This window comes from Lampris incognitus, chromosome 2 (assembly GCF_029633865.1).
Source record: "Lampris incognitus isolate fLamInc1 chromosome 2, fLamInc1.hap2, whole genome shotgun sequence".
NCBI classification, from domain to species: Eukaryota; Metazoa; Chordata; class Actinopteri; order Lampriformes; family Lampridae; genus Lampris; species Lampris incognitus.
Window position 1 is genome coordinate 21,185,136 of NC_079212.1, and position 25,892 is coordinate 21,211,027.

The 25,892-nt window shown below is 46.5% G+C and overlaps 2 protein-coding genes across 4 annotated transcripts; one reads left to right on the plus strand and one right to left on the minus strand.

Moving 5' to 3' along the window:
- Positions 1-445: 445 nt before the first annotated feature.
- LOC130130712 (glucose-6-phosphate 1-dehydrogenase-like) lies at positions 446-14,325 on the plus strand. 3 transcript variants are annotated; one of them, XM_056300508.1, is made up of 13 exons: positions 446-563; positions 1,478-1,515; positions 1,669-1,777; positions 2,387-2,604; positions 2,734-2,892; positions 3,105-3,230; positions 3,341-3,434; positions 3,605-3,791; positions 4,151-4,386; positions 11,884-11,960; positions 12,370-12,462; positions 12,581-12,646; positions 14,105-14,325. In XM_056300508.1, the coding sequence occupies exons 1-13, from the start codon at positions 447-449 to the stop codon at positions 14,208-14,210; spliced, it is 1,626 nt and encodes a 541-aa protein (XP_056156483.1). In that variant the 5' UTR covers position 446; the 3' UTR covers positions 14,211-14,325. The 3 variants fall into 3 exon arrangements, with proteins under 3 accessions (XP_056156483.1, XP_056156475.1, XP_056156492.1); XM_056300500.1 differs by having other exon boundaries at positions 13,950-14,237; XM_056300517.1 differs by lacking the exon at positions 14,105-14,325 and having other exon boundaries at positions 12,581-12,941.
- A 402-nt stretch (positions 14,326-14,727) lies between these two features.
- zgc:158263 (ceramide kinase family protein) lies at positions 14,728-25,345 on the minus strand. Its single transcript, XM_056275187.1, has 13 exons — positions 25,222-25,345; positions 23,806-23,901; positions 22,985-23,122; positions 20,599-20,727; positions 20,241-20,304; positions 19,989-20,134; positions 19,821-19,895; positions 18,064-18,216; positions 17,684-17,789; positions 16,110-16,213; positions 15,829-16,025; positions 15,309-15,637; positions 14,728-15,105 (listed from the first exon to the last, which is right to left on the minus strand). Exons 1-13 carry the CDS (start codon positions 25,343-25,345, stop codon positions 14,988-14,990), a joined length of 1,779 nt encoding a protein of 592 aa, XP_056131162.1. The 3' UTR covers positions 14,728-14,987.
- Between the last annotated feature and the right edge of the window lie 547 nt (positions 25,346-25,892).

Sequence of the window (25,892 nt, forward strand, 5' to 3'; positions counted from 1 at the left end):
GACAGTTTCTCAAGGGGACCAGTTAATGTTTGCCCAACATCTGCCCAATCTGTTTATCCAGGGAGTGTTTTTGGAGCAGAAAACATTCCTTCACTTTCAGCTGAGTTTGAAATGACTTAAGAAGAATAGGAGAGATCCCCCTCCCAAGCTGGTGAATCAGGTGTGTTGGAATGCGGCGAGGTGGCTTCATGTGCGGGTTTACCCTGTGCAGTCTACTTCCCCATGCGACAGCACAGCGGATGAGCTGTACAGCACAGAGCATTCAGTAAAACTAGGTGTGTTGAATAAGTCCAAGGCCTTCTTTATTTGCAACGATAGATGGCAGCAATGACTTGTTAGGGTTTCTCTGCAATGCAACGATGACAGATGACATTTTTTCATGTGGTTTATGTTCTGTGGTCATAGGAGAGTGATTAGAGAGAGTTTGGGACAGGACAGCCCAGAAGATGAGCACTGAGCAGTTGACTCGTTCTGAGGTGTTTGGTCAGCTTAGGAGGGAACTCTATGGAGACAAGCCTTCCAGTCACTCTGACACACACATCTTTATCATACTGGGTGCTTCGGTGAGTATGACTGCTAAACTTAAAGAAATACAATGTAAACAAAGTTTTAGTTTCTTTGTGCACTTTAAAATCAATCAAATGTGCTACTGCTGGGTTTTCAACATAATGCTGTCTTACTGAGAATTGCAGAAGTGACTTCGCAAAAAAACTGATCCCATATAAGCTGCATAGTTTTCTTATGGGAACTGTGTGTTTCTTGTTTTAATTGGGCTGCACAGTCCCGTAGGAGATGAGCGTCTGTGTGTAGTCTTTATCCGCTATGAATACCAAACACTGGTTACAAAGACTGTCTGAGAAAAGGGGGTGGGAGCGGCAAGGGTCCACTATAGTTTACACAAATCCTCAAAGGTTTTGCAATTCAGTAGGGAAAATTTGCAGTGTGGTAACACCCAGTGAGAGAACGGGCGACGGGGATTGGAGTGAATGTTGACTGAAATGTGCTGCATCTGCCCTTTCTTTTGTCAAGTGTTGAATGAGGGCAAAAATTTGGGGCAGCCAAACATTTTGTCGGGCTATTCTTGCTCATTAACCAATCACATAACACAGAACACCAATTCTAACCTCCAGTTGGGTTTTTATTGGTGTCCTAATGTTTGTTGTTTCCTGCCTCATCTTCCATGCCAGTTAGTTGTGTAGCTTTTACCAGAAATATTAGGTTTTATTATTAGGTCGAGTCCTGTGGGTGTGTCAGAAGTTCTGTGTTATTGTGGGAGTGAGTTGATCACATTGTGTATTACTCAATTCATCACTTCCCCTCGCCTCACCCATCATTCTCACCACCCAATTCTAAGTTAACTCGCTCTTTGGACTTGTTTTTTTCTTTTTTTTTATAGCTGAGCTGGCAGGGCAGCTGCAGGGACTTTCAGCAGAGGGTTGATAATCAGATATTCTTTTTACTTTTACTTTTTGCACAGGGAGATCTTGCAAAAAAGAAGATTTACCCTACATTATGGTACGTGAAAAAAAATCATCATATCCGCATACACAACAGTCATTGACAGTCATACATAGTCCCGTTTTCCCTTTAACCAGCGTGTGTAGCACTTTGACCTTTTACCAGCGTTTCGCATGGCTGCTATTAACTAAGCGACTGTATCCTCTCTAGGTGGTTGTTCAGGGATGGCCTGCTCCCAGAGGAGACCTACTTTGTGGGTTTTGCCCGCTCCAAGCTGACTGTAGAAGACATCAGATCTGCATGTCTGCCACATATGAAGGTAGTCAACGGGGACTCTGTTTAGACAGAGATTGCTTTAAGGATAAATACACAGCACCAATAGTGAGGGTGAATTAATTCTGTTCACATAAATATTGTGTTGACTGGCGTCTGGGTGGCGTGGCGGTCTACTCCGTTGCCTACCAACATGGGGATCACCGGTTCGAATCCTCATGTTATTTCTGGCTTGGTCAGGCGTCCCTACAGACACAATTGGCCGTGTCTGCGGGTGGGAAGCCAGATGTGGGTATGTGTCCTGGTCGCTGCACTAATGCCTCCTCTGGTCGGTCGGGGCGCCTGTTCAGGGGGAAGGGGGAATTGGGGAGGATAGCGTGAGCCTCCCACATACTACATCCCCCTGGTGAAACTCCTCACTGTCAGGTGAAAAGAAGCGGCTGGCAACTCCACGTGTATTGGAGGAGGCATGTGGTAGTCTGCAGCCCTCCCCGGATTGGCAGAGGGGGTGGAGCAGCGACCAGGATGGCTTGGAAATAGGGTAATTGGCCAAGTACAATTGGGGAGAAAAAGAGGGAGAAATCCAAAAAAATACAATATTGTGTTGACTGTCTAGCCATGCGTACTTAAATGGGTCTGTCTAATCATCTTCTAGGTAACAGATGAGGAGAGTGAATGTCTCTCAGCCTTCTTTAGTAAGAACTCGTACCAGAGTGGTAGGTATGATGACGGCGATACCTTCTCCCAGCTCAACGCTCATCTGTCGTCGTTGCCAGGGGGCGCTGATGCCCACCGACTGTTTTACTTAGCCCTACCACCCAGCGTCTACCACCACGTCACAGCAAACATCAGCGCCCACTGCATGGGCACCAGGTCAGTGTCTATCCCTCAAACACACACATACTGTATATTCACAATCCATCAACTTTATATAAAAAAATATGTTTACATGGTGTTTGAACACATTCTTCTAATCAAGATATGTCTCTCTATACTTAACAGAGGCTGGAACAGGGTCATTGTGGAGAAGCCATTTGGACGGGACCTCCAGAGCTCCCAGAAGCTCTCAGCTCACCTGTCTTCACTGTTCACGGAGGACCAGATCTACCGCATAGATCACTACTTGGGCAAGGAGATGGTGCAAAACCTCATGGTGCTCAGGTAGAATTTCACGAAGCATAAAACTCCACAAACAAATGTGTGGAGTTGTTTTTTCTTTTATCAAGGATGATGAACCTGAAGTTGGTTCACTGATCAGATTACTGAAAACCTGGAGAAGAAGAGAACCCTATCCTCCTCCCTCCGCCTTTGCCTTGTGTGTTGCCGACATCGATGGTTGTGTTTTGGTGCTTCATGTGTTCTTTCACCGGCAGATTTGGAAACCGTATTTTTGGTCCTATATGGAACAGAAACAACGTGGGCTGTGTGGTCCTCACCTTCAAAGAACCCTTTGGTACCCAGGGTCGTGGAGGATATTTTGATGACTTTGGTATCATTCGGTGAGCCAGACCATGTCAAGTCAGTTCAGCGAGGAAATATTGGGAGCTGTTATCTTCGCTTTACTGCATTGTCAATGGTCATTGATCACAGCTCTTCCTGTCTAATTTAGAGATGTCATGCAGAACCATCTTCTCCAGATGCTGTCTTTGGTTGCCATGGAGAAACCTGCTGCCACCAGTTCAGATGACTTGAGGGATGAAAAGGTAAGCGCACTAGCAAAACAGTAGGAGAAAATAAAGTCCTTTGTTTTAGTTCAAAAATCATATACTCATAATGTAATGGAAGAAAATGTCCTTTTTCTGTATTTTCTTATTTTCATAGATCAGCGCTGTCATTTCTATCCTGTTGTCTTGTGTTCTGTTTTGTGCTGTAGGTGAAAGTGTTGAAGTGTATAGCTCCAGTTGCTGTATCAGATGTGGTCCTTGGTCAGTATGTAGGGGATCCCGATGGGGAGGGCCAGTCCAAGTTAGGTTACCTGGATGACCCCGCCGTGCCCAAAGGCTCCTGCACACCAACATTCGCTACTGCAGTGCTCTACGTCCAGAACGAAAGATGGGACGGTGAGAGCAGACTTCTTTCTTATCCTCAAGTTGTTTCTTGCTCTTGCACTTATTTTCTTTTCTCTTTGAATTTATATTATTACTTCCCCTGTCAGTTTGTTTTTGACTTTGTATGACTGTTCCTCGGTGTTTGATCACTTAATAACTCTCCCTCGCTCATATCATTAAGATCAACTTTATTTATCCCTGGAAGCAGACTCAAAACAGTGCAACAATGCAGAATTAACGCAGCAAGAAAGTAGAAGAAACAACAGAGTAGCATAACTAGCACAAATGATTAACATAGTATGGAGTAATCCAACCAAATCTACAGACGGAGCAATAGTATCCAACCATGTTCATCTCTATCCATTCATCAGGTGTTCCCTTCATCCTGCGCTGTGGGAAGGCTCTAAATGAGCGTAAGGCCGAGGTTCGCCTGCAGTTCACCGACGTGCCGGGGGACATCTTCAGTAAGCGCTGCCAGAGGAACGAGCTGGTTGTCCGGGTGCAGCCAGATGAGGCCATCTACCTGAAGATGATGACCAAGAAGCCAGGGGTCTACTTCAGCCCTGAGGAGACCGAGCTGGACCTCACCTATAAAAGCAGATACAAGGTACCACGGGCTCATGTCCACATGCAAAGCACACACTGTAATGTATCTGTCACCAAGAATAACATAGATATGGATGTCGTGCAGGACTAGAAAAAGCAGAATTTCTCCATTCATTTCTAGGGGCACGTTTTTTTTTTTTGATAAATATTTCAAAAGTATAGGTATCATCATAAATTTAGATAGAGACATAAATTAGCTTAAAACGCCGAACATTTTAAAAGTTGAATAGCATTCATAGCTCAAACTGTGTACGACTAGTTAAAGGGAAATGTCGTCACTCATAATGTGCACATCCAGAAAGTACCAATAGTCTATGTTGTCTATCAAACCATGAACCACTTTGGTGTTTTCAAGATTCTTTATTTGTTACAGCTCATTTTCAAAGCATAAGAGAGTAAAATTCTTGAGTTTCAGTTCCTCAACACTGCAGCAACAATAGTAACTGAACAACAATAAAACGGAACAAAAAAACCAGCAACAATAATGTGTGACATATGTAAGGTGCTGTGCGTGTGTGTGTGTAGGCCCAGCCCCAATAAATGTGCACACGTGTGTGTAGTTGTCTGCATAGCCGTGCGTACTTGTGAATGCCAAGCTACCTATGTGTGTGTGTGTGTGTGTGTGTGTGTGTAAACTGACGATCCGCTGAAGACCAGCAGATCATTGTTAAGTGTTTAATTGTTAAGTTTAGTTTATTTCAGTCATTTTCAGCTTATACAACTCAAATACACTTGTAAATAAATAATAAGTTATTACTTTTGAGGCATTGACAAACCAAAGCATGTATATACTATGTAACCCCTTTTTTCACTGGCGGGCAACGCCAAGCACATTTAAACAAGACAAAAGCCTAATGCTACCAGTTACTAAAGTGTTACAATACAAATCAATAGCGCAACCGGATCCTGAGTTCTCAGCGGTGGAATGGTGAGCTGGCTGAACCTCCTGTGTACTAGTAGGCTAGTGCCACTAATGACAATATTAGTGATAATTGATCATATAAATAATTAACGAAGATAATAAGAAATTTAGTAGCGCGGTGCCTCCACTGTGAAAATACTACACTTACCTAAGGCTAGTGAATGGTGTATCTTCCCAGAATTAAACAAACATGGGGTTAATGCAGATCTTATAACCCTGCTGTGTACTGAATTACTGTACAAGCTTATTACCAGCACTCTATAAGTAACCTAGACTTTGCATATGCAGAAAATGAGCTGCCAATACACCCGAAATATAATTAATAATAATAGGATTTATTTGATAATAATGAGAGAGAGAGAGAGAGAGAGAGAGAGAGAGAGAGAGAGAGAGAGAGAGAGAGAGAGAAAGAGAGTACCACATGAGTGTAGTATTGTTGATTAAATAAACATTAATTAAAATTACACAGGGTGTGACAACTGGTCACAATAAACAGGAAGAAAGTATCAAAAGAACACACAAATACCCAGCGCTTTCCGTTGATGCACATTAAAGCAGTTCTCTGAGCGGAGGGCAAGGCAGCCACCGCTACGATGCCCAGGCGACGAGATGAAAGTGTGTGTGTGTGTGTCAGTATAAATGAAATTTTCGGGTTACTCACAACCCATCGCTCCCTCGACCGGGAGGCTGTGTGCAGTCTAGAGGATGGAAGGCGTAGTGCTAGCTGTCGGCTCCCCGGTAGCAGTCTCCACCCGCAAGATGGCCACAGGTTGCAATGTTCAGACAACCCTGGCGAAGATAATGGTCCTCCGGTGGGCCAGCGCCGGAGAGCAGATGAAGCGAGTCCTCTTTGGACAGCAGACAGGTCCCAGGAATGGAGCAGAGCGGCTCCCCTAGTTAGATCAACGTCCAGCGCAGCCCGATGACTTCTGGCTAGCCTCCACAACTCTAGTCGGCTAACACTAGCACTGGATGCTAAATCCACTTAGCTAGCTAGCGGCGACACTGGCTATGGGGAAGAAACAAAATAATCGGACTAAATCAAACCCCACCAGCAAGCATACGACCGCGGGCCAATCGCAACACTCCTGTCTTCGAATGCGGGCCTAGTACACGGCTGTGTATAAAGTCTCCGTGAAACGGGTACTCAGACGGAGCTGTAGAGAAAAATGGACGCCTCTCCTCAGAGTCTTGCCTCGAATGCCGAACTCCTCCCTTCCCGTGAGGAGATCGACCGTTGCGAACCTCGCGATTTCGCGGGCATAACAACTCCACACCACATCATTGGCTAATAACAAAATGCAAATACAAATACAAAGAACAAATACATTCCATTGGTCCACATGTTTGGAAACCACAAGAACATAGGAAATATCCAAGACACAAAGCATGCTGGTAAATGAAGTACCACAACGTATGTACAATAGATTTTAGAGGTCCTTACATATATACTGACCGAAAAGGTGTAACGGGCTTCACCACAGCTTATTATACCTACCCTTTTTTTACATTATTTAGTACAGGTCCCTTTAGATTTATACACTGAAAATGAAACAAAATCCATATACACACTAGTGTAGAGCCGAAGTAACGGAGAAGACCGTAGGTTCACACTTTAGCCGTGTAGGCAACTTTCTTTAATCCACGGTAAATCAGCGAGACAAACAAAACCCACAGCTCGACTGAGCGGAGGTGGCAAGAATAACCAGAAAACTGGCTGGACAACCATAACTTAACCCTGCGTTAACCTGCCAGGGCAACCATGACTTAACCCTTAGTTCCTGGGTTGAATTCTGTCCCCAATACGTGTCCACCACATGAGCCCCCCCAGAATTCGCCCTAGTAATCGAAGTCAGGCAGGCGCGGGTGGACGACAGGCCGTCCGCGGCGGCTCCGGATAACAGGGGCCGGAGTGTCTGTGGGAGGCATTGACGCGGGCCTGTGGAGGTCGGCCTGAGGAGCAGAAGAGGCAGCTCGGGCCTCCACGGGGGGAGGAGGCGGAGCCGGGGGACGACCGCGACGAGGAGGTTGGGCTAACTCCAATGGCTGCGTCAAGTCCAGGTGTGCGGGTTTAACTCGGTCCACTGAAACATGCTCGGCCGTGCCCCCAAAATCCACCACCAGGTGCTTAGTTCCCCGTTCCAGGACGCGGAAGGGGCCGTCATAAGGGGGTTGCAGAGGGGGGCGGTGTGCGTCGTGACGGATGAACACGTAGTCCGCTGACTGCAGACCTGGGGGCACCTGGGACACCGGAGCGCCGTGTTGGGCGGTAGGGACGGGTGTGAAAGCTCTGACCCCGTCCAGCAAGGAGGCTCGTTGGTCCACAGCTGACCAGGGACGCGTTGCATTGGGCATGAAATCGCCTGGGACTCGCAGCGGCGTGCCGTACACCAGCTCCGCAGAGGAGGCTTGTAGGTCTTCCTTCGGGGCGGTCCGCAGGCCCAGCATGACCCATGGGAGCTTGTCAACCCAGTTGCAGTCCTTGAGAGTAGCCCGAAGCGCAGCCTTCATGGACCGGTGGAAGCGCTCACATAGGCCGTTCGCCTGAGGGTGGTAGGCGGTAGTGCGATGAAGCTTGACGCCCAGAGCCTCACCCACAGCATTCCATAGCTCTGAGGTAAACTGTGGCCCACGGTCAGATGAAAGGTCGGAAGGCGTACCGAAACGTGAGACCCACGACCCAATAAAAGCCCGGGCCACATCAGCAGACGTCGTGGATGCCAGGGGAACAGCTTCAGGCCAGCGCGTAGTCCTGTCCACCACAGTGAAGAGGTAGGTGAACCCATGGGAGGGGGGTAGGGGACCAACCAGGTCGACGTGGACATGGTCAAATCGTCTCTCCGGCACTGCGAAGCGTTCCAGGGGCGCCTTAATGTGGCGGTGTATCTTAGCCCGCTGACAGGCAACACACGAGTCGGCCCACGCTTTCACGTCTCTCTTAAGTCCCTCCCACACAAACTTAGCAGAGGTCAGGCGCACGGATGGCTTACCGCCTGGATGAGAGAGGCCGTGCACAGCTTCAAATACGGGGCGTCTCCAGCTGTGCGGGACGATGGGCCTGGGCTGTCCTGTGGAGACGTCACACAGGAGGGTGACACCTGTGTCGCTGAAAGGAACGTCCTGCAGGCGGAGCCCCGTGTCGGAGGCCCGGAGACGGAGGATGCTCGGGTCCGTGGCCTGGTCCGCAGCCATCTGTGCATAGTCAAGGCCTAGGTGGACCGCTCCAATCACTGCCCTAGACAGGCAGTCAGCTACCTGGTTAGACTTACCAGCGACGTGCTGGATGTCGGTAGTGAATTCCGAAATGTAGGAGAGTTGTCGCTGCTGGCGAGCGGACCATGGCTCGGCCGTCTTGGACATGGCAAACGTGAGGGGCTTGTGGTCCACGTATGCAGTAAACTCGCGGCCCTCTAGCAGGAAACGGAAATGCCGGACGGCGAGCCAGAGACCGAGGAGTTCCCTGTCAAAAGTACTATACTTGCGCTCTCGGGGTGTAAGCTGGCGACTGAAAAAGGCCAAAGGCTGCCAAGCCCCCCCCACCCACTGTTCGTGAACCGCACCAACAGCATAGTCCGATGCATCCGTGGTTATGGAAATAGGCGCTGTAGGTGAAGGATGCGCTAGCAGGGTAGCCTGGGAGAGCGCAGCTTTAGTCTCGGTGAACGCACGGTCCCGCTCTGCTGTCCAGTCGACCGCCTGGTTGGGGGACATGCCTTTCAGCGCCTCGTACAGTGGCCGGATGATAAAGGCGGCTCGAGGAATGAAGCGGTGGTAGAATGTCACCATCCCGATGAACTCCCTGAGCGCACGAGCTGTTTGGGGGCGCGGAAAGGCCGCCACCGCTTCCACCTTTGAGGGCAGGGGGACTGCCCCGTCCCCAGTGATGCGGTGCCCGAGGAAATCAATGGCTGTCAGCCCGAACCGGCACTTCGCCGGGTTGACGATCAGCCCATGCTGGCTGAGGCGTGTGAAGAGGGCATGAAGATGGGACAGGTGTTCTTCCTCGGAGGCGCTGGCGATGAGTATGTCGTCCAAATAGACGAAGATGAAATCAAGGCCACGGAGCACTGAATCCATCAGCCGCTGAAAGGACTGGGCCGCGTTTTTGAGTCCAAATGGCATTCGTAGGAATTCAAATAGGCCGAATGGGGTTGTCACCGCTGTCTTGGGGATGTCTGAGGGGTGCACGGGAACTTGATGATAACCACGGACCAGGTCGACTTTTGAGAAGACGCATTTGCCAGACAGGTTTGCAGAAAAGTCCTGGATATGCGGGACAGGATAGCGGTCAGGCGTGGTGGCGTCATTTAGTCGGCGGTAGTCCCCGCATGGGCGCCAACCTCCATCAGGCTTAGCGACGATGTGGAGTGGGGACGCCCACGGGCTGTCAGAGCGGCGGATGATCCCCATGCGTTCCAGGTGCTCGAACTCAGACTTGGCAATGGCGAGTTTGGCGGGGTCGAGACGCCTGGCTCTGGCGTAGACCGGGGGCCCCTTCGTAGCAATGTGATGCTCCACCCCATGCTTAGCGGTGGGTGCAGAGAAGGTAGGCTGGGTGAGGTCAGGGAACTCAGCGAGGAGGCGGGTGAACTTGTCTGCCTCTGAGAGAGAGTTGGCTAGACCTGCATAGGCCGCTTCCCTCCGCGTACATGCGAAGGAGGAGAAGGTTAAGGCATCGACCAGACGGCTGTTCTGAATGTCCACTAGCAAACCGTAAGCGCACAAAAAATCAGCTCCGAGGAGGGGAAGCGTTACATTGGCCATGACGAACTCCCACGTGAAACGTTGTCCACCAAAACACAGTTCTACAGACCGCACGCCGTAGGTGTGGATAGGGCTGCCGTCAGCCGTCGCCAACTGGGGGCCCCGCTCCCCGCCCATGATGTCGACGTCAGTAGCAGGGAGCACGCTTCTCTGTGCGCCCGTGTCACAAAGAAATCGCCGACCGGAGATGGTGTCGAGGATGAAGAGTAGCCTGCTCGTATCGCCAACACTCATGGCCACTACTGAGTGTTGGCCCTCTCGTTTCCCGTCGGCCTGTAGTTGCAGGGGGAACGGCACCGTTTAGCTTTCGCACCAAATCGAGCGTGGTACATACAGAGTCCAGAGGGCTTGTAGCGGTCTGATGCTGTGGCGCCATCGTCGGGCCACGCCCGCGATGTCGGCGGGGGGCCAGTGAAGGTAGGAGCCAGCACCCCGGCATGGGAGGAACGTTGTGTAGCGACGAAGAATCGGTCAGCCTCCTTTGCCAGCTCACGGGGATCAGTGATGGTGGAGTTAGCGAGCGCAGTCTGGACGTGGGGCGGCATGTTGCGCAGAAACAGCTCCATAAACAGGAAACATGGCTTTTCTTGACCCAGTAGGTTTAACATCCTGCTCATTAGCTCCGATGGTTTGCCATCTCCCAAGCCCTGAATTGCGAAGAGGCGACGTGCTCTCTCCGTTGCTGACAGTTCAAAAGTTTCAAGGAGGAGATGTTTAAGTGCGGCGTATTTACCATCGGCCGGTGGGTTGGTTATGAAACCGCTTATCCTGGAAGCCGTAGCGCCCCCCAGCGCTGCCACTACGTAGTAGTACCTGGTCTCGTCTGCTGTTATGTCTCTGAGCGCGAACTGTGCCTCAGCCTGCGCGAACCATGTAGCCGCGGAAGACTCCCAAAACTCCGGCAGTTTAATTGCAACGGCGTTCGTAGCCATAATGTGTGTGGTTTCAGAAAACTTATCCGAAAACCGACGTCGGGGTCACCAGTGTAGAGCCGAAGTAACGGAGAAGACCGTAGGTTCACACTTTAGCCGTGTAGGCAACTTTCTTTAATCCACGGTAAATCAGCGAGACAAACAAAACCCACAGCTCGACTGAGCGGAGGTGGCAAGAATAACCAGAAAACTGGCTGGACAACCATAACTTAACCCTGCGTTAACCTGCCAGGGCAACCATGACTTAACCCTTAGTTCCTGGGTTGAATTCTGTCCCCAATACGTGTCCACCACACTAGTCTTCATACTAGTGTAAGTCATATTTACAGAGAAAACAATCTTTCCCTGTTCGGAGAGTCAGTCCTGCAGTCGTTACTTGTACCCCACGAGCACTGCACGAGGACACAACCACATTGACAAGCTGCTAAAGCCGTAATGCTTCTGATACACCTACTCTCTCTCTCTCTCTCTCTCTCTCTCTCTCTCTCTCTCTCTCTCTCTCTCTCTCTCTCTCTCTCTCTCTCTCTCTCTCTCTCTCTCTCTCTCTCTCTCTGTAGTCTCTTACTATTTCACTTCGCAAGTACGTGAGCTCATTTGACGTGTTATCCTTCGGCGGTGCTGAGAATGATTTAGTGTATGCACATGGAGTAAGTTTGCTCCAAATTGTGCGCAGCACTCTAGTTACTGAGCCTTGTGTTGATTTTAAGTAGAGTCTTTCTTTAAGTGCCAAAAAAAACTGCAAGACTACATAAGCACAGCCTGTACGCCAGTCAGTATTAATGAAGGTAGTAATGACAATAATACAGACGGGTTGAAGCATATTGTTGCTAAATAAATCACACTAATGACTACTGTAGTAACAGCCTGTCTGCCACCGCAGGATGTGAAGCTCCCAGATGCGTACGAAAGGCTGATACTGGACGTCTTCTGTGGCAACCAGATGCACTTCGTCCGCAGGTACATCTGACCGTTTACTGTGAAATATGTATTTATGTCATGACACAGCGATAGTGATGATAAACTTGTTCACTAAGCACTTTTCTTAAACAATGTTTACAATGTACTCCACCGAATAAAGAAGACAAAATGCAATGACAGAACAGCCTCACGATAACCAGACGAAATAGAGGGCAGGATAAGACGGAGCAAGAGTATTTAATTACAAAAGAGTGAAGAAACACTCTAAAAGACAAAAATCATCATGGTTTTCACTTTGAGTTCCTCCTCCCTTTGGTTATATGTGGTTCCCCTATCTGATGTGAGGGTCTAAGGACAGGATGTTGTGTTACTGTAAAGCCCCCTGAGGCAAATATGTAACTTGTGATATTGGGCTATACAAGTAAAATCGACTTGACTTGACTTATAGTGATGAGTTGCGGGAGGCCTGGAGGATCCTCACCCCGCTGCTCCACCACATAGAGGGAGAGAGGACGCGCCCCATCCCTTACATGTATGGGAGGTGAGTTGTCTTGTCTGTCGAGACCCATCGCAATAGATGTACAAACTCCGCTTGTTGCCCGTCATTTGTTTCCATCTGGTCTCGCTTTTGCCGCTCATGTTTCCTCTCTCAACTTTAGTCGCGGCCCAAACGAGGCAGACGAGCTCGTCAAGAGGGCGGGATTCCACTACAAGGGAACATACAAGTGGGTGAAGCCCCACACTACATAAGGCATACACACACACACACACACACACACACACACACGCTTGCATAGCGGCTCTCGAGAGTGTATGTTTACAATGAAGTACACGTCAATCTTTCACTGCTGTATCAATATTTGATTTTCACTGCATGGAACAAAAAAACGCCCACTTCTCTGTGCCCACCAATCTTAAGATGTCAATGGAAATAATGATTGTTGAAATAAAACAGAATCATTTCAGTATCTTGATCCTAGTTTTTACCTACATTCATACCTGCTAAATAAATCATGTTACATTTCATTGATGTCTGCTTTTTTTTTGGTTGTTTTGTTACAACAGCTACAATGCTTTTTGCCCCTGCCTCCACAGTTCAGTTTATATTGGAAAGATAGGAAAAGGTCCACCTGCACACTTTGAGCAGTGGATGAGTGTAAAGTGAGATGTGCAGTCAGGGGGGGGACATCTTTTAACTGTTTGTAGTAGGACTTTTCTGCGCTATCAGCAGGTTAGTGTTGACAGTCAACAGTCTTCTGTGACAGCACTGAGAGATTCAACAGAAGACTAATGATGACACACACGCGCACACACACACACACACACACACACACACACACACACACACACACACACACACACACACGTGACTCTCTTCAAGTTAGTTTTGCTTGTAGAATGGTACAAAGACCTTGGGAGGGATCAAAACTCACTTATGCGCTCCTGCTTGAGGTAAGAATGATATCCAGGTGGGTAATGATTATAATCTTAACTTAAATCTAACCTGCCGAATGATGAACATGACAAAATGAAATAATGTGATGATTATGAAATTAACATTTCGAGCATGTCATCCTCGAAGGTGGTGTTTTCAGCCGTCTGCGGTTGACTTATGATGCTGTTTCCTGTTACCTATGTATGTTTCCTGTGACCTATGTCTCTAACAGGTACATGGCGTAGCTGGGGGGGCTTCATTCTCCAGTTACCAGACAAACACTAAACCCTCACATATCAAAATGCACAAACCATCATTATATTATGATGATATATAATTGTTACATGTGATTATCTTACACTATTTGGCGTTACAGTACACAATGATAATAGCCAGGTCATGAATTTCACTGAATACATGATTCACCTAATATGGTGTTGGGAACTGTGTAGGCCTATATTTAGTTTGAATTACACTTTCTGCTGTAAAGTTGTTCATGTGCAAGAGATGGCTAGCTGTAGCTCATCCACTAAGCCTGTCATAATGATGTATTTCTTTTTCTTTTTTCTTTTTCCCTTTTTCTCCCGATTTAGTGGCCAGTCGATCCCTATTTTAGTTCAAACACCCACCCCCGTAATGCATGTGTTCGGCAACTGCATCTCTCCAGCCGGCAGTCTCGAAGGAGACGCCTCGCCACTTTCGTGACGAGGTGAATCCAGGCCAAACCGCTGCTTTTTCCCACACACAGAGAGACGCAGTCATGTGACGAACACAAGCCGACTCCGCCCCCTCCCGAAGACAGCGTTGCCAATGATTGCTGCTTCATTGAATCCGGCCATAGTCGGATCTCATGAGACTGGGGCGCGAACCCCGGTCCCCAGTGGGCAACTGCATCGACACAAAGCCGATGCTTAGACAGCTACACCACCGCGGACCATAATGATGTATTTCTTTGTTCTGTTATCCTTGAGAATAATGACAATAAAAGTTGAGTCATAAAAGTAATCATTTTCATTGTAAAAATTATGTTTTTATGGCATCACTCTTTTGGTCTCTGTTGATACAAGCCATTGGTTAACATATGTACATTTACAGAGGTAAAAACCACACAGACCTGTCCTCACTACACTGTGCACAGTCAAATGTGGTTAAAAATAACTTTTGTGAGGACACCATAAGCAAAGGGCATTAGATCAAATGTCACAAAGCATTATTTTACATTATACACAGAGAAAGAGAGAGAGTCAAGTCAATTTTATTTGTATAGCCCATTATCACAAATTATAAATTTGCCTCAGTGGGTTTTACAGCAACACAACATCCTGTCATTAGACCCTCACAAGAATGAGAGCGTGAGAATGAGAGACAGCGAATGAGAGAAAGAGAATGAGAATGGATGAGAGAGAATAAGCTAGAGAGAGCCTCAGTTAAAGCTGTTTGTTATTGTGATGCTAAAACCTTTAAAAAGTGAAATATGAGGAATCCTTTGTGCAAGAGCGACTACAGTATCCTGAAATGGAAAGGTCAGTAACTTTTGTGATGCATTTGTACAATTTCCTTTTCTTGCATTCACTCCCTGCATCATTTCTCTCCTCAATTTAGATTGAGTTTACATTGTTAGTTTACATTCGTTAGCTATTTGACACATATCGTCCTTCTGAGTTATCGAGTCCCCCTGTGTAGTTCTGCGCTGCTGCTGCTGTGTCCTCAATGCCCCTGGCATACAGACGCACCAGTTGACCATGGACTCTGGTGACGAGAAGATGGCCAATGTGACTAGTGATGACATGCAACTTGGGGAATACAAAAGCTCATGTGCAAAGAGCGTCTAATGCTCATTTCCTGTCCCGTCAAAATACTGCTTAAGTGTTGATAGCAGTGACCACCAAAAACAAGGAGAGAATGGCTGCATTTGTGACGAAGCAAAAAAACTTGTGTAAATAATACTTCACCTGCAACAGATTTCAGTGAATGGTAGGATCTCTCCATCGCAGTTCCACACTGAAGTAGTGGGAGCTTTACTGCAGCACTGGCCACAGATGAAGGCTACCTTCCTCTTCTTGTCATCCGTCATCCCTTGCTCCTGCCCTCTCTCGGCCAGCTGCTGCCGAGATCCATTCCTGCTGTTGGTCTCGCCGCCGTCTTCACATGCTTTAAGTTGTTCATCTTTCCCTAAGCTCATCTCCCTGTCCTGCTCGTCACCGTTGTCCTCCACTTCGCCAGGGGGGAGAGAGAAACGGAATGCCTTCACGCGGTGGACCTCCACAAAGGGCAGGTCAAACTAGGATATGTGGAAAGTCAACATCATTTGCATAATACAGTACAAGCCAGTCCCTTTTAATTAAAAAAAAACAACAACAAAAAAACATACAAAATTAATTTTGATCTAGCCTTTTGGTCTAAAGACTTATCAGCTGACATGGCAATTGTCGCCCTGTTGCCATCTCACTCCACTGGGGCAGAAACCCATACCTGGTCCTGTGTGCTAGTGTGTCTGTGGAGGAACTTGAGGAAGGCAAGAGAGTTGGTGTCCCATACCAGGATTAGGTCTCCTGTCCCATCGGCCAGGTGAGCAGAAGGAGACAGACCAAGAGGACTGCGAGGACAGGAGCTGGACATACAAGTGAGAGACACGCACCTGAACCTGCCCTCCACACTCACCCACTCACCTGAAGAGAAAGAGATTGCATTAAAACACAACTGATTGATCACTGTAAATGTCAGTGTGTGTGTCTTTGTGTCTGGGTCTGCACCTTCTGAGTCACAGCTGAACTGACTGAAGTGGGAACTGTACAGGGAGGCAGAATCTGAAGAGTGGGGGAAAAGTTTTTCTGTGCTTGTGGAGCACACACTGCACCTAAACACACACACACACACACACGCACACACACATACTAGGATGATTTTTCTGTGATTTCACACTTTGGATGCTTGCTGTATATAAAAAGCCATTCGACACTGAGATCTGTTCATATGTGTAATACATCCTACTTGCTACCAGCTGGAAGCAGCTACCCTAGACAAAGAGACGGGTACAGGTACAGACACAAGAGTTCAGAAGCCTTGGGTTCGCCTTTCTTCTGGATCAAGTTCCCCTATGTTGCCGTGGCTCCTGCCCTCCTTAAGGTACACCCAACACCTGAGTCTGTGTTGCAGGCGGCAGTGGTTACAGTGTCACAAATAGGGAATTGACACCGTGTCAGTGGCACTTCAGTAATAATAGAGCAACTGCCGGTAACACTTTCTCCCTCTCTCATCAGGAGGACTGAGGGGATCGAGTGAACTGTGCCAGACGCGCTCCTCTCAGTGTCTTGCAGATGGAGCTGTATGCCGGAGATTGTGTCGTGTAATCTGGTATTTACAGGACTTCTACATCTCATACAAAGGCTTGAACTGAGGTTGGGTATAAAAGAAAATGCAACAGGAGGGTGTCCGGGTAGTGTAGCAGTCTACTCCATTGCCTACCAACACGGGGCTCGCCAGTTCGAATCCCTGTGTTACCTCCAGCTTGGCCGGGCGTCCCTACACACACAACTGGCCGTATTTGCGGGTGGGAAGCCGGATGTGGGTATGTGTCCTGGTCGCTGCACTAGCACCTCCTCTGGTCGTTCGGGGTGCCTGTTCGGGGGAGGGGGGGAACTGGGGGGAATAGTGTGACCCTCCCATGCATCACGTCCCACTGGCGAAACTCCTGACTGTCAGGTGAAAAGAAGCAGCTGGTGACTCCACGTGTATCAGAGGAGGCATGTGGTAGTCTGCAGCCCTCCCCAGATCGGCAGAGGGGGTGGAGCAGTGACCAGGATGGTTCAGAAGAGAGGGGTAATTGGCTGGAAGCAACTGGGGAGAAAAAGGGAGCAAACCCCCCCCCCCAAGAAAAAAAATATTCCAAGAGGTTCAAATGTTTCCTAGGGCTCCTTCAAACACTGTCCTTTATAAACATTGCTCTTGCACCAAATTCTTCTGAGCCACTATTCTTACCATATTAGACATGGTGAATCACTTTGAGCAGTAATGAGAGTCCCATGCCGGTTAAAAGACTGGTTTTCATGGTGATACAGGAACTCGTTGAGAACACATACATAAACTCATTGTGTCATTGCTGAGGTTCATTTTTCCTACTGTGGCCAAGTCACACTGGCAGAGCTTTGGAGACTGATGTAATGAGCAGTGATCATTGGTTCATCTTGACCTTGAATTCCATGGTGATTACAAATGGGCAAAGAAGACCTCCTATTGTGTAATTTAGCAATACCAATAAGTAATGTTTGTTCTGGAGTTTTACACAGATGCTTATTGTGTTGTGTCTTTAGAATGTTTGATGTTTTACCCTGAGAGGCAGCGTGTGTTGTCCCTGGGGCTGGAGGACAGGGGGTCTGCTGGTAGATACTCAACTGTGCCTGCATAGCTACGGTTGCTCAGGTACACCATAGCACCTGGAGGTTAAAAAAAAAAGAAAAATGCAAGAAAGATAGAGTCAAGAAATGATTGACAAAACACCTTCTAAAAACATATGATGAGGAAAGGTAGCTCTGTTAAATCGTTTAAGACAAGAGGGATGTGCTTTCTGTGCAACTCAAAAAACAGTCTGCGGATGAATTTCTAACTTTCTGAATATTCAGCCATTGACTTTGAAGAGAATCTAGTGTTGTCTAACCAAATAAGCATCCATTTGGATATTTTGCATTCAACCAGTGCTCCATACTGTACCTGAGTAGTCATATCTGAGAGGTCCCATCCAGCGGTGTCTCTCGCTCTCAGCCAGGACATCCCCATAGAAGCCATAGCCCAGCAGGGACACAGAGTAGCGCACCGAAGCAAAGGGGTGGTGGACAGAACACACATCCAGAGGCTGAGAATCTCCTATGGGGTGTTGTGACTGTCTCAGCAAATTTAGTCCATCAAAATGTCACGCAAAATGCTCATTACTTGAAAGTGAGAATGAAAACAAAAACAAAAACACGCATTTACACCAATCAGCCAAAACATTAAAACCACCTGCCTAATATTGTGTAGGTTCCCCTTGTGCCACCAAAACAGCCCTGACCCATCAAGGCATGGACTTCACAAGACCTCTGAAGGTGCTCTCTGGTATCTGGCACCAACACATTAGTAGCAGATCCTTTAAGTCCTGTAAGTTGCGAGGTGGGGCCTCCATGGATCAGACGTATTTATCCAGCACATCCCAAAGATGCTTGATCAGACTGAGATCTGGAGAATTTGGAGGCCAAGGCAACACCCTGAACTCTTTGTCATGTTCCTCAAACCATTACTGAACAATGTTTGTAGTGTGGCAGGGTGCATTATCCTGCTGAAAGAGGCCACCGCCATCAGGGAATACTGTTGCCATGAAGGGGTGTACCTGGTCTGCAACAATGTTTAGGTAGTGGCACGTGTCAAAGTAACATCCACATGAATCCCAGGACCCAAGGTTTCCCAGCAGAACATTGCTCAGAGCATAACACTGCCTCTGCCGGCTTGCCTTCTTCCCATAGTGCATCCTGGTGCCATCTCTTCCCCAGGTAAATGACACACAAACACCCGGCCGTCCACATGACGTAACAGAAAACGTGATTCATCAGACCAGGCCACCCTCTTCCACTGTTCCATGGTCCAGTTCTGACGCTCACATGCTCACTTTCAGCGGTGGACAGGGGTCATCATGGGCACTCTGACTGGCCTGTGGGTACGCGGCCCCATACACAGCAAGCTGTGATGCACTGTGTGTTCTGACACCTGTCTATCATAACCAGCATTAACTTTTTCAGTTATTTGAGCTACAGTAGCTCTTCTGTGGGATCAGACCAGACGGGCTAGCCCTCGCTGCCCATGTGCATCAATGAGCCTTAGGTACCCGTGATCCTGTTGCCGGTTCACTGGTTGTCCTTTCTTGGGCCACTTTTAGTAGGTACTGACCACTGCATATTGGGAACACCCCACAAGACCTGCAGTTCACCCAGTCATCTAGCCATCACAATTTGGCTCTTGTCAAAGTCGCTCAGATCCTTACGCTCAGATCCATTTTTCCTGCTTCCGACACATCAACTTCAAGAACTGACTATTCACTTGTTGCATAATATATCCCACCCCTTGACAGGTGCCATTGTAAGGACATAATCAATGTTATTCACCTACCCGTCAGTGGTTTTAATATTTTGGCTGATCGGTGTAAATGCATATTACTACGTTCAAGAAGATAGGGTTCGCGTATGTGTGTAGAAAGTGAATACTGGTACTGGAAAGGGCCAGGTGTGTGTATGGGTGCGTGCATGAGAGTGCCTATAGACAGTGTTTTAGGGAGGATACAGTGGGTTTGACCCCAGTAGGACATGAATGAGATGACTTAGCGCTTACGAACATGTTAAGGTTTAGTAATTGTGATGTCAATGGAGTAATGAATGGATAGCCCATGCAGAGGTGGTGTGAAACAGTGCTTTGGTGTGATGGAACTGAGGTGCCCCTCTCACCGATGATGATGTGTAACGCTGAGGTAACAGGATCATTCACTCCCACTGTGGCATAACATACACAGTCCGTCGAGCCTGTGGGTGCGAATGCAAATAATATTGGTGTCCTTTAAATCCGCCGTTAAAATATCACTATTTTGGTTTGTAAATGTGTCAAGTTTGCATTACCTGCAGGTATGATACCGATATGCAGATCACAGGGCCGCAAAGCCACAGAGGGATCATGCTCAGAGAGGCCCGCCTCCTGTTGTGTGCGTCCAATCAAACCGTGGAGTATTTCACTTAACATTCCATCCCCGCCCACACACACCACACTGTTGTAACGAAAAACACAAAAGCTTCTGAATCCCCCGCAGCAAGCTTAGCGGCTGTAATCCTCTCACATCACAGTCTTTTCATAAGCAACCTGGTGTGGCCTACCCGTCAAAGCCCGTCAGGTCTTTCTTCAGTAGATGGTCTCTGGCCTGGTTTGCACGTTCAGTGACTGAACAACACAATTAAAAAAATTTTTTTAACTATTTGTGACCATGGCAATTGTATTTGGTCAGCATACCTGTTTCATTTACTACTTTTGATCAAGAAAGTTACTCTAACATACTGTGATATAGTTGATAGTTACATAGATGGACAGACATGGACAGACCGGCAGGCAGAGAGAGAGACAGATAAAGAGCTACTTGAAAACACACTATATTAACAATGGAGGGAAGATAAACTTATGTGTTCATACACGATGTCATATTAAGTGTATTGTTCTAAGCAGTAGGTTGTGTCTTACCCACTACATGAGAGCTGATACCAGCCAGCTCAAACAGAGGGGCAACCAATGAATGGTAGATCTGTCTTCCTCTCCCCTTCCCTCCAAATGGGTTGATGAACACCAGCAGCCTGTGTGGCCTCAAAGGACCTTCACATGGTGGACAGGCAAAAAAAGAAAATTGTAGGTTAGTGAAATCTGAGAAGAAGAAAAAAATGAAGTGATCAGTCAAGCATGTTTGGTAAAATTATGACCCTAAAACTTATATGGGTTGGGAAGTCAAATTCTACTTTTGTTTACTCATCTTTTTTTTTTCTCCCTTTTTCTCCCCAATTGTATCCGGCCAATTACCCCATTCTTCCGAGGTGTCCCGGTCGCTGCTCCACCCCCTCTGCTGATCCAGGAAGGGCTGCAGACTACTACATGCCTCCTCCAATCCATGTGGAGTCTCCGGCTGCTTCTTTTCACCTGACAGTGAAGAGTTTCACCAGGGGGACGTAGCGCGTGAGAGCATCACACTATTCCCCCCATTTCTTCCTTCCCCTCGAACAGGTACCCCAACTGACCAGAGGAGGTACTAGTGCAGCGACCAGGACACATACCCACATCTGGCTTCCCACCCGCAGACACGGCCAATTGTGTCTGTAGGGATGCCTGATACTTATCTTTTTTTTATGTTTGCCAAGTATGTCTTTATCTACTGCTACTACTACTTGTTTTGCTTCCGTTAGGGGTCACCACAGTGGATCATCCGTTTCCATCTCTTCCTGTCCCATCTTGCTCTGTCACGCCAACCACCTGCATGTCCTTCCTCACCACATCCATAAACCTCCTCTTTGGCCTTCCTCTTTTCCTCTTGCCTGGCAGCTCCATATTCAGAATACTTCTCCCAATATACCCAGCATCTCTCCGCCACACATGTCCAAGCCATCTCAGTCTTGCCTCTCTTGCTTTGTCTCCAAACTGTCCAACCTGAGCTGCCCCTCTTATATAATCGTTCCTAATCCTGTCCTTCTTCATCACTTCCAACAAAAGCGTTAGCATCGTCAACTCTGCCACCTCCAGCTCTGCCTCCTGTCTTTTCACGAGTGCCACCGTCTCCAAACCATATAACATAACTGGTCTCACTACCATCTTGTAAACCTTCCCCTTAACTCTTGCTGGTACCCTTCTGTCACAAATCACTCCTGACACTCTTCTCCACCCACTCCACCCTGCTTGCACTCTCTTCTTCACCTCTCTTCTGTACTTCCTGTTACTTTGAACAGTTGACCCCAAGTATTCAAACTTATTCACCTTCTTCACCTCTACTCCTTGCATCACCATTCCACTGTCCTCCCTCTCGTTCACTCATATGTATTCCATCTTGCTCCTACTGACTTTCATTCCTCTTCTCTCCAGTGCATACCTCCACCTCTCCACCGCTCCTCAACCTGCTCCCTACTCCCGCTACAGATCACAATGTCATCCACGAACATCATAGTCCATGGAGACTCCTGCCTGATCTCATCTGTCAACCTGTTCATCAGCATTGCAAACAAGAAAGGGCACAAAGCTGATCCATGATGTAATCCCACCTCCACCTTGAACCCATCCGTCATTCCTGCCGCACACCTCACCACTGCCACATTGCCCTCATACATATCCTGCACCACTCTTACATACTTCTCTGCCACTCCTGACTTCCTAATACAGTACCACACCTCCTCTCTCGGCACCCTGTCCTACATTTTCTCTAAATCCACAAAGACACAGTATAACTCCTTCTGACCTTTTCTACACTTCTCAATCAACACTCTCAAAGCAAACATCACATCTGTAGTGCTTGTTTGTGGCATGAAACCATACTGCTGCTCACTAATCATCACACCTCCTCTTAACCTAACTTCCACTACTCTTTCCCATATCTTCATGCTATGGCTGATCGACTTTATACCTCTGTAATTACTACAGCTGTGCACATCACCCTTATTCGCTAAGAGCACATCTGTCACCATCAATGCTGTGATTGCATCTATTCCCCAATCCTCTGTGAATAGTACACATGGCCATTGTAACTCTAGTTAATGGTCATGCCAATTTGCATATGAAACTGATCATTGCTTTTGGCCGTTATGCCGCTGAAGTTGTCACTTAGATGAGTCATGAAATGTTTCTCTCAAACGTTGTGTCCAGATGAACTGACTCAACTTTCTGTTAGCCAGGTATCTCCGCACATGCAAAGAATTTGATTTGGTAGGGTGCTTGACAATAAGAACACATAACTATAATGTCCAAAAGTAGAACATAAATAGTTAGTGCATCAAACAATATCTATACCCCAGTTGGCAGGTAGGTAAATGAATTTGGGATGGATAGATAACAAATTAGCTAACTGCCTGGTGTGCCATTTTTTTAATATCCTTACTGTGTGTTTTGAGGGCGGATCTCAGATGTGTGGTCCACTGATCTCTCAGGACCCGACTCGGGCAGCTGAATTGGGTCCGGCCTAGTCGCCATAGCAACCCATATCTCCCACCACTGCTATAGCGCTTCACATAAAAAACTGAAAGTGGATAAAAGAGGATTAGATAAACAAATTAAATGCAGTACTGAATAGCACCTTATGGTATTGTAGAAGCAATATTTCATATGTGCAAACTGTTGGTGAGAATAAATTCTTGGTAATACTTTCTAGGAAGCTTGCATCTATAATGCCCTATAATCATCTATAACGCCCTATAAGTGTAGCTATAAGTCATTGTAAGATTCATTATAACCATGTATACACCCTCACAACACCTCATAACCACCTTTATGATACACTGTCAATTTAAAATGGATTTATGCGTTATAAATATGTCATCATTAGTCTGCTTATCTGTCAAATGTCCTAATGCGTCATAGCCAACTTGTTTTGCTGAAGTTTTGTAGAGATGCATAATGACACTTCAGTGCTATTTCACAGTCTTCAGCCATAGCCGTTAGTCATTGTAATCCACATTATAGGGAAGTATGGGTGTTATAGGTGCAATAGATGTTTATAGGGCGTTATAGATGCTTATGGGGTGTTATAGATGCAAGCTTCATAGAAAGTGTTACCAAATTCTTCACTGTTTCATCTCATTATATAGTAATTTTCAAACAAATAAAGGCTGAACTGCAAAGCCATAGTTTAAGGTTTAGTGTGTATTTCTGAATAATGTCTAAGGGGGCTTCATGGGATGGTGATATACCCCTCAAACCCACCTGTGAAGTCTTTGTCAGTGTCTTCAACAGACTTCTGGGGCAGTATCTCCACTCGGCCCTCCTCCACTCCAACCACCTCGGCCACGGGCACTGAAACTTTAGTTACACAGATTGACAGATGTCTCAGCAAACTCTAATCAATGCAATATTTTTTTTTGCTTACATTTAGAATGCCTTTGTAGCTGATGGTTAAACAGATTGGTTTAGTATAATCACAATCATCATTACATACGGAAAATGCCAGTCTAGGAAAGAGGTTTTTAGGCTGGCAGTGGAGCTGTTAATTCACCAGCTGCTAATTCACCAGCTTGTTTTGCTTTTTTGCTGGGACAGAACGGGGTGGTAGTGGTAGGGATAGGGGTAGCTTAACAGATACTTGATTCAAGGAGTTAAACAAGATCACGCAACCTTTTTGGACAAACACTATGCTATGGAAACCATTTAGGTAGTTAAAGGAAAAACGACATAGCAATATAAGGTGAATCCTGAATATTGTCAGTATATACAAACAGTCATGTTGTGTCTGGGCTGCTTTGCTTCCAGTGATGCTTCACGCAGTTACATTCTAGGTTGGTTTCCAGCTGTAATCCTGTATGCTTATGCATGCGTGCATGGGTGCTTCTCCATTCCCTCTCTTTGTTATGAGTAAATTGTAAGTTGTGTTTCACGTTTGTGCTGTCTAACTTGTTCTTCACCTTTGCTGGAGACTGTTTCTGAAATGTCACTCCCTGAAATAAACCTGTATGAAATGATTCTCACAAATTAGAGTAAAGATTAAGTACAATATTGGTTTGGTGTTTTTTTTGTGGTAATAAAACAATCAAATACTGCAAAGAAATAGACTACTAAGAAATGCGGAATCCCACAACATCTACTTTGCAACTCTTACTTAGCTGTCAGTCTCTAGCACTGTATCTAATATTGATGTTATAAGGCAAGTCGCATGGCCAATCTAATAGTGCTTAACAACAATAACAACCTCCCAGGTAAAGTAGTATGATAGGCATACAGTCCTTTTAATTATGCTTTCTGATTTATATATATTAAGATAGATGTAGGGGAAAAAACTAATACATTGCAGTACAAGCTTGTACTGTGCGTCACGTACTCATCAGCTGCCAGTGTGATATATATATGTATGTCCAGATGAGATAGATGGATAGATGGATAGATAGATAGATAGATAGATAGATAGATAGATAGATAGATAGATAGATAGATAGATAGATAGATAGATAGATAGATAGATAGATAGATAGATATGCTGCTTTATGCAAATAATGGCTGCCCTAACCTTTAGACAATATCCAGTAGAGTCATCTATTTCTCATCTTGAAGGGTTATACTCGTGTTCATGGCTTATCGATACTTTGATTGTTATTTAATAGCTTGAGGGTATGTGAAAAAAGTCCTTACTTGTTCTCTTATCGCGATTCTTCTTATCAACTTCGGTCCAGTTGAAATACCAGCCTGTTAGTAGTGCCCGGTATCTTTTTTTCCCGACCCATAGACTTGACTCCAGCCTTACGTCTATGTCCATTCTACATCTGTTAATGTCCATTGACAGCCGTTTCACACTACGCACAATAATCTGTCGAGGTCACATTTTATTCCTCAATTTCTGTTTACTTGTACGTCGAATACAAGACGCATGTTTATCTCTTTATTTGATGATATGCTCTCTCGGCAAATCAACGGCCTGTCGGTCTAAAAAGAGCCAGGGTATCGTTCCTGTTAAAAATGGACTGTAACCTACGTCCTCATCTGATACAATATCCCTATTATCAGTTTTTGAATAGGCTATTTAAGCTTTTACAACGAGGTTTCCAAATGTGTCCGGGCTACACTGACTGCCACACAAGTGTCTTTTCTACGGTGGAAGGCCACGCCTCGTCTCACACCTGCAATATTAGCATGTCGCTTTCTAATTGGATGCCCGTGGTTTACCTGTAAAATTAAGAGACACCATGACTGGGATGTCATAGATAGATAGATAAGATAGTAGGGGTTAGTTTACTTTTGATCGACCAATCATCCATCTCTACATGTCACATGGGTAGAGAATAGTTTTTATTCTAAAAACAAAA

Bases quoted from the DNA above. Each gene is read 5' to 3' on its own strand.
- LOC130130712 (XM_056300500.1), top strand. From the start codon at position 447: ATGAGCACTGAGCAGTTGACTCGTTCTGAGGTGTTTGGTCAGCTTAGG. The intron at 564-1,477 runs GTGAGTATGACT...CTTTTTGCACAG, and splicing joins TTATCATACTGGGTGCTTCG to GGAGATCTTGCAAAAAAGAA. The intron at 3,231-3,340 runs GTGAGCCAGACC...TGTCTAATTTAG, and splicing joins GATGACTTTGGTATCATTCG to AGATGTCATGCAGAACCATC.
- zgc:158263 (XM_056275187.1), bottom strand. From the start codon at position 25,345: ATGGACATAGACGTAAGGCTGGAGTCAAGTCTATGGGTCGGGAAAAAA. The intron at 20,728-22,984 runs GTAAGGATATTA...CACCATGTGAAG, and splicing joins ATCCGCCCTCAAAACACACA to GTCCTTTGAGGCCACACAGG. The intron at 19,896-19,988 runs GTAATGCAAACT...TCGCACCCACAG, and splicing joins TATCGGTATCATACCTGCAG to GCTCGACGGACTGTGTATGT.